This window comes from Nannospalax galili, unplaced genomic scaffold (assembly GCF_000622305.1).
Source record: "Nannospalax galili isolate Female #2095 unplaced genomic scaffold, S.galili_v1.0 scaffold213, whole genome shotgun sequence".
In the NCBI taxonomy this organism is placed as follows: domain Eukaryota; kingdom Metazoa; phylum Chordata; class Mammalia; order Rodentia; family Spalacidae; genus Nannospalax; species Nannospalax galili.
The window spans coordinates 2626671-2639019 of NW_008335195.1; the positions used below are offsets into that span (position 1 = coordinate 2626671).

The following is a 12349-nucleotide window of genomic DNA, read 5'->3' on the forward strand; positions in this document are numbered from 1 at the left end:
GAGCGGCGGGCGCCCTAATGGCCAGCCTGGGCTATGTGAGACCTTGTCTCCAAAAACAAAAATACAAGCAAACAAACAAAAATCTATTTTATTTCCCATTTTGAAAAAAATTGAAGGCTCATATATGAAAACATAATTTATTTTCTCACCCAGACTTTTGTAGTTTACTTTTACAAAATAGCAGACAAAATTTGGTTCTTTGCATTAACACAGAATATGTAATACATATTGAAATATATATAGCACTTAAGTTATAAACACACAGCAAATCCAGTATCAGAACAGCCACCACTTTTCTCATACAATTAGGATCTCATGGGGAGATAAACATTGTTTTTGGCTTAAATATATAAATAGTCTTTGATGCTTTTTGTATTTACAAAAGCTAGTCTAAAAACTATCACCACCTACAAAAGTGATGAGCTTTAGAATACAGTTTTGCTCTCATGCCATAATAAGATTTAAAATTCTAGAAAGCCATAAAAAGCTAGTCACATCCGTGCAATTGCGGTTGGTCTACTTCATTGTGGTTTTAGGGTGTACTCTAAGGGAGTCCAAAAGCGTTGCTTCTGGATCTGCATCAGTGGATTCTTTAGGGTCTATTTTGTGTTCTGGGTTAGAGTTATACCCACCAGTTGCCTAACTGTGATAGAGGGATGCTGCATAGGGGCTCTCTTCATCTCTGAAAAAGAGAAACAGAGCAGAAATCAGTGTTTAAAACTATTCAGAAACCTAAACATACTGAGTAACTTGTCAAAGAAGAACAGAAGTACGCCAACAGACTACTGTTCGTGCCCTGGAAGTCATATGAAAGGCAGTACTTATTAGGGTCTGCCTTATTAGCTCCATCTTACTGGAGTCTCAGTTACTGGAATAACTGGAATAACTAATAGTATTTGTACACATGGCTGGAGACATCATAAGTCCTAGAGAAAATCCTACTTCTGTCACATCCCTAGACAAATGTAATTTCTTACTGTATGCTAAATGTCCTTTTTTTTTTTTTTGGTCTTTTTTGAGACAGGGTCTCCCTGTGGCCCCAGATGGCCTAGAACTCACTATGTAGACCAGGCTGGCCTCAAATTCACAGAGATCTGCCTGCCTCTGCCTCCCAAGTAAGTGTTGGGATTAAAGGAAATCACCACTGCAACTCACAAATATCTATCCTTATATTTATAGAAAAGTATATCTGTCACCATTCATCAAAGAAGCTTCTTTTTGCCACAGCTAGAGACTATTATAGAGTTCTACAACTGGTCAAACAAAGAAGTGTCTGTGAGATGCTCAGCTCTAAGGGACACATCCACAATGGACCCTCTAAGGCTCATGGAACATAGTGAACAGGGGGTAGAGAAAATACTAATGCATCTTTCAGCTCTCACCAGCGAAGCTTCTTCATGCAACAGAGGGCCACAACTAGCCAAAGTGTAGAGAATAAGAGTCTGTAGAGTGTGTGTCCCTGGATAGGACTCCTATATTAAACCTCAACCACCCAGGTCTCAGGTACCATTGCAAAAGAGGAGGTGGAAAGATTTTAAGAGTCAGAGGTGGTGGATGACCACAAGGAAACAGTTTTCCAGGTTTCTGGGAACTTGCTCATAAGAACTCACAGCAATAGTGACAGCATACACAAGACCCATGCAAACTCAACCCAGGAAAAAACCCAGCACAGAACTGGGAAAATGGGTAAGAAATCCCAACCATAGCTGAGGTACTACTGGCAGCTGATCAAGGTTGGGTGAGGGAGAGTTGATCTTCTTTAATGGAGTGACACTAAATAAGCTGACCAGGCTCCAGTGGATGAACTCACAGGAAGGGACATCCAGGGACACAAACTTGACTCGATAACCCTTATGACAGAATACATGAAATCTGATGGGCAAGATACGGGGTTACAGATAAGGGGGGATCTAAATATGATTAAGATGTATTGTATGAAATGCACAAAAATTTAATAAAAATATATTAAAAAAATAAAACTCACAACAAAAAAATGAAAGTTAGGCTGTAACACCAACACAAACAGCAGTATTTATATAATATTTAACTATATTAATTTTATACTAAATTACATTTATACTTGTTTTGTTGTCTGTTTTCCTCTTCTTCCTCAAAAGGATTTGAAATCCAGGAATGGTGGCTTATGCCTACAATCCCAACAGTTCGGAGGCTGAAACAGGAGAATTGCTATGAGGTTGAGGCTAGCCTGGGTTATTGAGTAAGATACTGACTCAAAAAATGAATGAAATTTATGCCAGGCATGGTGGCACACCTTTAATCCCAGCCCTCAGCAGACAGAGGCAGGTGGATCTCTGTGACGCTACCCTGGTTCACATCATGACTTCCAGGGAGGGCTGGGCCTAGGGAGACCCTGTCAAAAAAACAATTAGCAACAAAAATAAATAAATTAAAATAAAAAATAAAATAAAAAGGATTTGAGGTACCTACCTATATGGCTTACATATAATAAGATGAATAAAATAGAAATCTAAAAAATGAGAACTAAGAAGCCAATATATTAACCATAAGTAATATAGCAATAGACATCAATTTTAGTTACAAGCTTCCTAGCAGCAAATGAGAAAAAGGAAAGAATGGGCTATATGCCTTCATAGACTCATAAAGGGCACCCATCTTCTAGGAGATAGAAAGGTTTGTCTGAAAACCACATTTTAAAAGGCTCATAAAGGGGCTGGAGAGATGGTCCAGTGATTAAGAGCACTGGTTGCTCTTGCAGAATACCCAGGTTTGATTCTCAGCACCCACATGGCAGCTAAAGACTGTCAGTTGGAACTACAGTTTCAAGAAAATCCAACACCCTCTTCTGACCTCCTCAGACATTGCACAGCACAAGTGCACTTACACACATGCAGGCAATAGACTCATACATATAAAATAAAAATAATAAATTATTTTTTAAAAGCTCACAAGAAATCTTATATAGGAAATGCTGGTAACACACATGGGCAATGTCTTTGACAAGTGTTTTTGCTCAGTATTTTACACGTCTTCTCTAGGATACTGCTTCCCTTGAAGGTGTCAGAGATTCTTCTATCTGGCTGCTTCCTAGAAGTGCTAGCTGGACAGTGACACTTACCTATGCAAAGAAGAAAACTTTTTATACTAAGTAACAGAGACAGAGGCAAGACAACAAAGTCTCCTGTAACAGGCAATAGTTCTATTTAGATTTCATATAGTAAAGATGTCTAAGCATGAGGACCTGAGTTCAATCCCCAGAACCTACGTAACAAAGTCTGACATGGTGGCACACTTAATAATCCCAAGGAGCAAGAGACAGGTAGATCGCTGGGGATCACTGGCTGGCCAGCCTAGACTACTTGCTGAGTGCCAAAAGATCCAATCTCAAAAAACAAGGTAGAGAGTGTCCTGAGGAACAACACCCAAGGTTGATCTGACCTCCACACTCATGTGTACACACATGTACCTGTACACACACACACACACACACACACACACACACACACACACCTTTCTAGTATTAAGATAGTTCATCCTGACCCCTATACCAGGAATCTTTACCTGCTTTCTTCTTTGAGTTTCCTGGCTGCCTGTGTTGATAACTTAATCTGTAAGTCAAGTCTCTGCAGGAAATCTCTGGCAGATACTTCCTCAGGCTGCGCAGGCTCAGCATCTAGTTGAGGACTAGAAGGAGGGAGGTCTTCCCCAGCCATCATAGGCTCCTCTTCATGACAAAAACTGACATCAACAGTTTCCTTTTCTGGAGAATCAATGGAGTTAAGTCCATTAAACAACAAAGGCTTCTCTGATATAATTGGGATACTCAAAGTTTTCTTCAGAAATATGCAGTCATTGGTAAACAGTTTATTGGCCCTTTTAATCTGTTCCATCTAAAACATAAAAAGAAGAAAACACAAAGTTATATACAATCGAGTACAAGAGTGGGGGTTATTAAACATCATGGAACTAAAATATTCATGAGCAAATGTGTGTGATGCTTTCTCTGGATTCAAGAGTCTTCGCCTCTGTAGATATCTCCCACTATTTTCAAGAGATGATGTGAAAGTCTGTTCTCCAGTTTCAAAGGCAGCACTCATTTCCTCCTATTTAGGCAGTTTGGCAGTTTCTGTGTGTGTGTGTTTGCTTTTGTTTTTTTGTTTTGTTTTGGTCTTTTTGAGACAGGGCCTCCCTGTAGCCCCAGCTGGCCTGGAACTCCTCACTAAGTAGACCAGGTTGGCCTTGACTCACAGAGATCCGCCTGCCTCTGCCTCCTGAGGGCCAGGATTAAAGGCTTGTGCCACCACCCGTGGTTTAGGCAGGTTTGTTTTTGTTTTGTTTTTTCTGTTTTCTTGTTTTTTCCAGGCTGGCCTTGAACACACTGTGTAGGATGTGAGTTTGAACTTCTCATCCTTCTGTCTACACCTCCCCAGTGCTGGGACTGTGAATGTACATCATCACACCTGCTTTATGTGGTGCTGGATCACAACTAGGGCTTTATGCTTACTAAGTACTCTACCAACTGAGCTATACTTCTGTCCTATATAGGAAGCTTTTAACATATATTGTTTACTCCATAAGGCAGCCTTTACTATCAGTGGTCCAAAACCATTGAAGTATAAAAGTGTAGACTTTTTATCATTTATTTAATACATTTCATTCTTACTTGAACATTTCTGTTCTCTGACCTTAAAAAAAAAACTTACTATTGTTACAGCTTTACTTGCAGAGGGCTCCCTATATGCCTGGAATTGTGCTTGGTAATAATAGATCCAGGAGGTGGTAGAGGCGTGAGGATGAACAGAATGTGAAGGAATGGTATAACCTGGCACAGTTGTTGAAGAGGTTCTCCCAGAGAAGGTGGGGTTCTGATTTTGAATCTTTTGAATTCAACTGGGCCTTGAAGAATCGGTATCTGAGGACTAGGTTAGGAAAGGAGTCAGGGGATATTGTACATACAGTATGTCACTTTTTTATACTACAGAGTGTGAAGATTCACTTTATAAATAAAAGTTGCTGGGTGTGGTGGTGCTCGCCTTTAGTACCAGCACTTGGGAGGCAGAGGCAGGCAGATCTTTGTGAGTTTGAGGCCAGCCTGGTCTACATAGCAAGTTCAGGCTAGCCAGGGCTATATAGTGAGACCCTGTCTCAAACAAACAAAAAAAATTTTTTTATCAATATTATGTGCATACAAATGTCAGATAAAGAACTAAACAGGGTTTTTTTTTTATAACCTCCAACTCTTCCAAGGCGTGTGGGGGCCTCCCCCAAAATCTCAGAGGTGGGGAAGCAGGTGGGGAGAACAGAACTTGCATATCTCTCTCAACCCTCATAACTGTTCCATAATCTTTTACAAATGAGGATATGGGAGAGAGTTAGTGGCCCAAGCTCACAATGCTGGTCAGCACAGAGGTCACACAGGTTGGCTCTGAGCTTGATAGAGAAACATCTCTTGCTATGCCCCTTACTGTATTACCATGTGGCTACATTTCCCAAGGCTAGTCAGGGAACTTGCACCAGGCTAGGCACTCTATACCCTTTATAGGATTTCATTTTTACAACTGTTTTTGGTGAAGTACGTAAGTCAAAAAGTTTGGCAAGATGGCTAAAAGCACTTAGGCTTGGGAATCTGATAGGCCTGGTTCAAATCCCTCTCTGCCAACCTGAACTGTATGAACATATGTATCTGTGACTAATTTCATAGAGCCTGCAAACCAGGCATCATCTACCCATTGCAGGAGTGTTGCAAAGATTAAATGAAGAAAGAGAGAGATAAATGGAAAATAGTGTCACCTACTGCTAGACATTCTACTAACATGCATGCACACATGTATGTATGTGTCTATCTCCCATCCATCTAACCCATCCATTCATACACGAAGACACCAGGGCACAGAAATGATTGATTTGAACAAGTGCATACAGTTCTTTAAATGTTTTACCTTGGATTTCTGCCCAACTCTGAAATCCATACAATATCTGATTAAAATGCATGATTAATGCAATCAAATTTTAGAAGCCTTTAAATTGATTCTAAGTGAAAATTGCATTTCTACTTCAAAGAGCCTGAAGAAACAACAGTCAAATAAATGGACCCTGTTCCTCTTACTTTTTTGTTTTATTTTATGAATGGGTCTTGCTATGTGGCCCCAGCTGTCCTCAAATTCACAGTAATTCTCAACCCTAAGTCTCCTGAGTGCTGGGATTATTTATAAGCATGTGCCAACATACCAGCTCTTCCTGCTTTCTTATGATAAGCAGAAACCATGCCAATAGTAACATAAATCTCTCTCTCTCTCTCTCTCTCTCTCTCTCTCTCTCTCTCTCTCGTTTTGAGACAGGGTCTCATTATGTACCTGTGGCTGGCCTCAAACATTATGTACCTGTGGCTGGCCTCAAACTTGCTATGTAGACCAGGATGGCCTTGAACACACAGAGATCTGCCTGCCTCTTCCTCCTGAGTGCTGGGATTAAAGATATGAACCATCAAGCCCCACTTTTTCTTTTTTTGTTTCAAAAAAAAAAAAATCCTACAAAAGTCAAGCATGGTGACGCATGCATTTAATTCCAGCACTTGGGAGGCAGAGGCAGGTGGATCTCTGTGAGTTCAAGGCCAGCCTGGTCTACATAGCAAGGTGTTCCAGGCCAGCTGGGGCTACAGGGAGACCCTGTTTCAAACAGACAAAAAAAATCCTACAAAAAGAGAAGAGAACCAGTTTCTGGTTTAGAAGGGCTGGCAAGGACAAGAAAGAGAGACCGTAACAGGCAGGGGGGTTTTGGAGATAAAATTTAAATCTAAATATTCCAAGTATCTCTGGTTGGCATTATGTTTAGATTTAAGAAAATTTAGTAGCTCGAAAGCTTTTCCCATGGCAGACTGAGGTATAGTCCAGTCTGCCTTCTGTACCCACTTCTGCTCTCTAATGTCCAGGTCCTCCCATCTCTCTTGGTGTACAAGCTTCCACAAGCACCACGTCCTTGAGAGCTACAGGGAGAGCGCATGACTCATCCTGCCTCTGCAGCATCACAGTTCTCTGGCTTCATGACACATTCCATTTCTATCCTAGAGCCATTCAGACAAGCACAGAGACATTTGCTGGGTCTGTTATCTTTCCTATGGAAGAAGATGGGCTGGAGCTGCTGACAGTCATCCTGCTGCTGACCTGGGACTGAAGTCACTTTGCAGGACATCATGTGGACCTCTGGATCATAGCCTGAAGCCAGGACATACTCTGACTTTTCAGTTCCATGCGTGAAAATAAACCCTATTTTGGATTTGGCTTGATTTTGGAGGTGTTTTTTCTTAGGCCAATTTGAGTTAAATATTCCGCTCCCTCTAACTGAACTAGCCCTTATTGGAAAAGGCATAGAATTCTAGTAGTCAGTGCTCTCTGGGAAAAATGATGAAGGGCAGAAACAGTGTGACATTAAAATGTTACTTGCCCAACAGACATGAAACAGCAAGAGAATGTGTGGACTCTTCAGGGCAAGAATTGTTCATTGAAGGAATGGAGAGATGGTTCAGCAGTTAAGAGCAATGGCTGCTCTTACAGAGGACTCAGGGACTCAGGTTCGAGTACCAGCACCCACATAGTGGCTAATAACCATTTGTAACTCCAGTTCCAGGGGATCTGATGGCCTCTTCCAACCTCCTCAGGCATTGCACGACACAGGTGCACTTATACACTTGCAGGGAATACACTCATACACATTTTTAAAAGATTTTTAAAATTCTTTTCTTTCTTTTTTCGGTTACTTTATGATTGCCTGTGTGTGGGCACATGGAGGCCTGAAGTTGACACAACTGTCTTCCTCGATGGCTCTCTGCTTTCATTTACTGTGGCAAGGTCTCTTACACACTAGTTTTGCCTCCCAAGTGCTGAGATTGCAGAGGGCTGCCCTGCCAACTCAAGCTCTATGTGGGTGCTAGAGATCTGAATTCCAGACCTTGTGATTGCTATAGATACTTCATCTGCTGAGCCATCACCCCAGGATGAGAATTCTTATTTTTCTTTCTTTCATCCTCTCTCTTCTCTCTTCTCTCTCTCTTTCTCTCTCTCTCTCTCTCTCTCTCTCTCTCTCTCTCCTCTCTCCTCTCTCCTTTCTTTCTCTCTCTCTTGTAGACTGTTACCCCATAGCTAAGTCTGTGGCTGGCCTGGAACTGGCCAAACTTGCCAAACTTGTGATCCTCCTCCATTTCTGAAGTGCCACAATTACAGATGTGGAACACCAAATACAACTCAGAATTGTTATTTTGACAGCCTCTTTATATACTGTGAAAACATAGGCTGGTGATGAGGTGATGGATGGATAGTGGATGATGGATGGATGGATGGACAGACTGATGATGGATGACTGATCAGTGGGTGGATGGGTGGATGGATGGACAGATGACAGATGGTTGGGATGATGGGTGGATGGACAGATAAACAGATGAAGGCATAGACAGGCACAGAAAAAGAACATGGAGAAGAAAAATGGATAGTAAGTAATCTGTCATGCCAATTACTCCAGTTTTAAGCTTACCTCATCTCTCAATCCATTTCTAACCTTCCCTGAGCCTATTTTGAATCTGAGGAGGGCTGACTTTTTAAGTACTGAACTTCCCAAGCCCCAAGTCTTGAAATTCTATCTGGTTGTCTAAGAAAGGCACCAGGTGGGGGCATTCTTCCATGACCAGAGTTCCCATCTGACAGACCCTTGTACACTTGGCCCTTCTGGCCCAGGGCCGAGGCTTCCCTCTGCTGCCAGCCTTCAGATTCTTCTCCATCTTTTCCTGGATCTCTTTACCCTGCTCACACTCTCTATATAAATCCTTTCTGCCATACCCTCTGAGAATGCAGTCTATCCTGCCTGACTGACATCTACAACATAGCACAAGACAGATGATACTGAAACAAGACAAGGTGGCTGAGTCAGAGACAGGGTACAGTCAGAGAAGCCACAGACAGTGACAGGAGGGCTCCCCCAGCTCGAATACACACTGCTGCACAGTGGTTCACCAGAGAAGCTCCTAACTATGCATCTCCACCTCAGAATCACCAGCAGGGACTCAGGTATACCCTGATTCTCACTGTCTAGACTCAGGATGTCAGCACTAAGAACATTCCACATCTAAGTAGAAACTAGCCCAAGGACAGTGCAGATTTGAGTCAGAAAGTTAAAACACATAAAAAAGCTTAACATAACGCAGTGGTTATAAAAATAGACCACACTTTCCGGGTTCACATTCCAATCATTCTCATATTCTCTCTCTGTCTCTTTCTCCCCCCTCCACCGCCCACAACCCTCTGGGTTTTCACAGAAATCTGTCTGCCTCTGCTTCCCGAGTACTGGGACTAAATGTGTACAGCACCACACCCAGCTAATTATTTTTTTTAAAAAAACTGTATTTTTCATGCACGATTATTTTGCCTACATGTATGTAACTGCAAGTGATTGCAGTGCACACAGAGGCCAGAAGAGGTGTCAGATCCCCTGGAACTGGAGTTATGGACAGTTGTTAGCTGCCATGTGGGTGCTGGAATCTGAACACAGTCCTCTACAAGAGCAGTCAGTACTCTTAACTGCATAAACCTACATATATGCAGGCAAAACACAGATATAAAACATAAAATTTTATATTTCATGTAAATAAGTCCATATAGACAGTATAACATGTTGTCATGGACTACAAAGTTTTAAAAATAGAACCACGACATGATGCAGCTATGCCACTCAGGCATATACACAAAGGAATCAAGTCAACAACAACAGAAATACCTGCACGCCCAAGTTTATTGTGCAGTGCTCACAACAGCCAAGTTATGGATGGAATCAGTACAGGTGCCTGTCAGCAGATGAATAGATAAAGAAAATGTGGCATAGATCCACAATGGAGTTTTATTCAGCCAGGAAAAAGAACCAAATCATGTCATTGGAAGGAAAATGGACGGAACTGGAGATCATCACATTAAACAAGATAAGGCAGACCGAGAAAGACAAAAATCATATGCATTCTGGAACACAGATCTAAAGAAAGACATGAAAATGGAATGGGAAAGGAAGGGACCAGTTGGAGAGTGTAAGAGAGAGAAGAGGATAACGAGAGGTGAATGTGATCAAAGTACATTACATGCATGCATGACAGTGTCACATAAAACCCATTATTTTGCACAATATATGCTAATAAATTAAATCAAAAGAAAAGGTTTTGGGGCTGGAGAGATGGCTCAGCGGTTAAGAGTACTGACTGCTCTTGCGGAGGACCCAGGTTCGATTTCCAGCACCCACCTGGCAGTTATGAACCGTCCTTAACTCCAGTTCCAGGGGAATCCAAAGCCCTCTTCTGACCTCTGTGGCATTGCACAGCACAGGTGCACTCATATACATGTAGGCAATACACTCATACAAATAAAATAAAAATAATAAATAAAATATTTTAAAAAAAGAAAAGGGTTTTCAAAAAGTACCAATCCTGATCTAGTCTTCACAAGCAACAGCTTATACCAACACTACAGGATCCAGATGCTTTTACTCAGTGCCGAAGTGTGGAGCCAGCCATGCAAAGATCGAGCAGGAAAACCATGGCAAAGCACAGGGAGCAATAAACTTCAAGCTGTGATAAAGAAGTTGGAATTTATCTCTTGTCTGCCTTGTAGCTAAGACCACGTATAGAAGCTGGAATTTATTTTCAATGTGCTAAGAAGCCCCAGATAAGTGTGGTGGTACATGCCTGAATCTCAGCAGCAGGGGGCTGAGGCAGAAGGACTGCTGCAACTTCAAGGCCACCCTGGGCTACACAGTAAGCTTCAGGCCAGCCTAGGATACACAGAAAAACTCTGTCTCAAAATAAAATAATAAAATAAAATATAAAATAAAATAAAATAAAACAAAACATAAAATAAAATAAGATAAAATAAAATAAAAAAAGTAAAATTCAATTTACTTTAAGAAGTAGTGGGGTTGAGGATGTATCTCAGTTGGCAGAATTTTTGCCTAGCATGCATGAGGTCCTGATCTAAGGAAATGCATCAATCGGACATGGTGGTACATACCTGTAACCTCAGCACTTGGGAGACAGGCAGAAGGATCAGAAGTTCAAGATCAATTTCTCAGCTACATAAACCACAGGTGAGCTTGAGGCCAAGCTGGACTACACAAGACCACATCTTTTTTTAAAAAATCAACAAAATGAAACAAAAAACCCTAAAAATGAAACCAAAAACCAGTTCCTGGAGGATGAAGGAAGAAGATCTAATTATGGTTAAGGATCACTCCTTAAAAAAAAAAATCTCTGTGGAGAAAATGGATTGGCAAGAAAGAGGACTTGGTGGCAACAGAAAGCCCAGCCATGGAAGACCCGAAGCAGCACAGACAAGTGACCGTGCATAATCCAGAACAATGAGAAGATATTTGGTTTAGGAGTGCTTTGTATTTCCACGTGAACACAGTTCTGGGAATTTTACCTTACACGAACATAAGATAATTCATGATCCATTTCTGGAAAGCTGTCAAACTCACTCCCACCAACCTTTGCTCAGCTAGTCTGGAACTCACTACGTAGATCAGGCTGGCCTCAATCTCACAGAGATCAAGGATTGAAGGTGCACACTATCATGTCCTTTCTGATCAGCATTTCTTGACAGACACTCAACCCTGTGACCTTTTCAAAGTGACAGAACAACTTTGTTTCTGAGGGACGGGAGATTTAGCAATCAAACATTTTTATCTCAAAAGTCTCATCTAGGGGCTGGAGAGATGGCTCCGTGGTTAAAAGCACTCATTGCTCTTGCAGAGGATGGGGGTTCAATTCTTAGTACCCACACAGCAGCTAACAACTGGCTGTAACTCCAGTTCCAGGGGATCTGACGCCCTCTTCTGGTCTCTAGGGGCATTGCATTACTTAGGTGCACTTACATACACGCAGACAAAACGCTTATATACATAAAATAAAAATTCAAAAGTCTCTCCTAACCAGGTCTTAACAGTGTAACTCAGTGAACCATATTTACCACTTGGTCACAAAGAAACTGATTGCAGAAGTCAATTAAGAACTCTCAGGGTGACCAAAATCAATCATGGTAAAATAAGGCAGAACATGTGTAACCATCATTTAAAATGATTCTCCTGTGAATACATTTTGTAAAGGAGAATTTACATTGGAGGGAATTCATGAGACTTAACCCCATAGCAGGTCCTGGAGATGGACAAGAACTATTCCCAAAGGACCCTTGATCCAGCCTCAAATGTCCACCTACCCAACAGTGAGTGCAATATAAAAAACTTCTGTTTCTCCCTTCCAAAGGGACAAACCCTTCCCAAAACCATTTCCAGATTCATAATGACTAACATTACCTAGCATTATGAGACTTAGAGAATAGATATATATATA

At 41.4% G+C, this 12349-nt stretch overlaps 1 protein-coding gene across 1 annotated transcript in view; it reads right to left on the reverse strand.

Moving 5' to 3' along the window:
* Window positions 1–118: 118 nt before the first annotated feature.
* Window positions 119–12349, reverse strand: part of Lysmd2 (LysM domain containing 2) — a 31925-nt gene continuing 19694 nt past the window's right edge. The window contains exons 2-3 of the mRNA XM_008829762.3: window positions 3541–3869; window positions 119–682 (exon numbers count right to left, since the gene is read on the reverse strand). Of these exons, the coding sequence (XP_008827984.1) occupies window positions 640–682; window positions 3541–3869 (372 nt within the window). The 3' untranslated portion in view covers window positions 119–639. The remainder of the gene's footprint in view (window positions 683–3540; window positions 3870–12349) is intronic.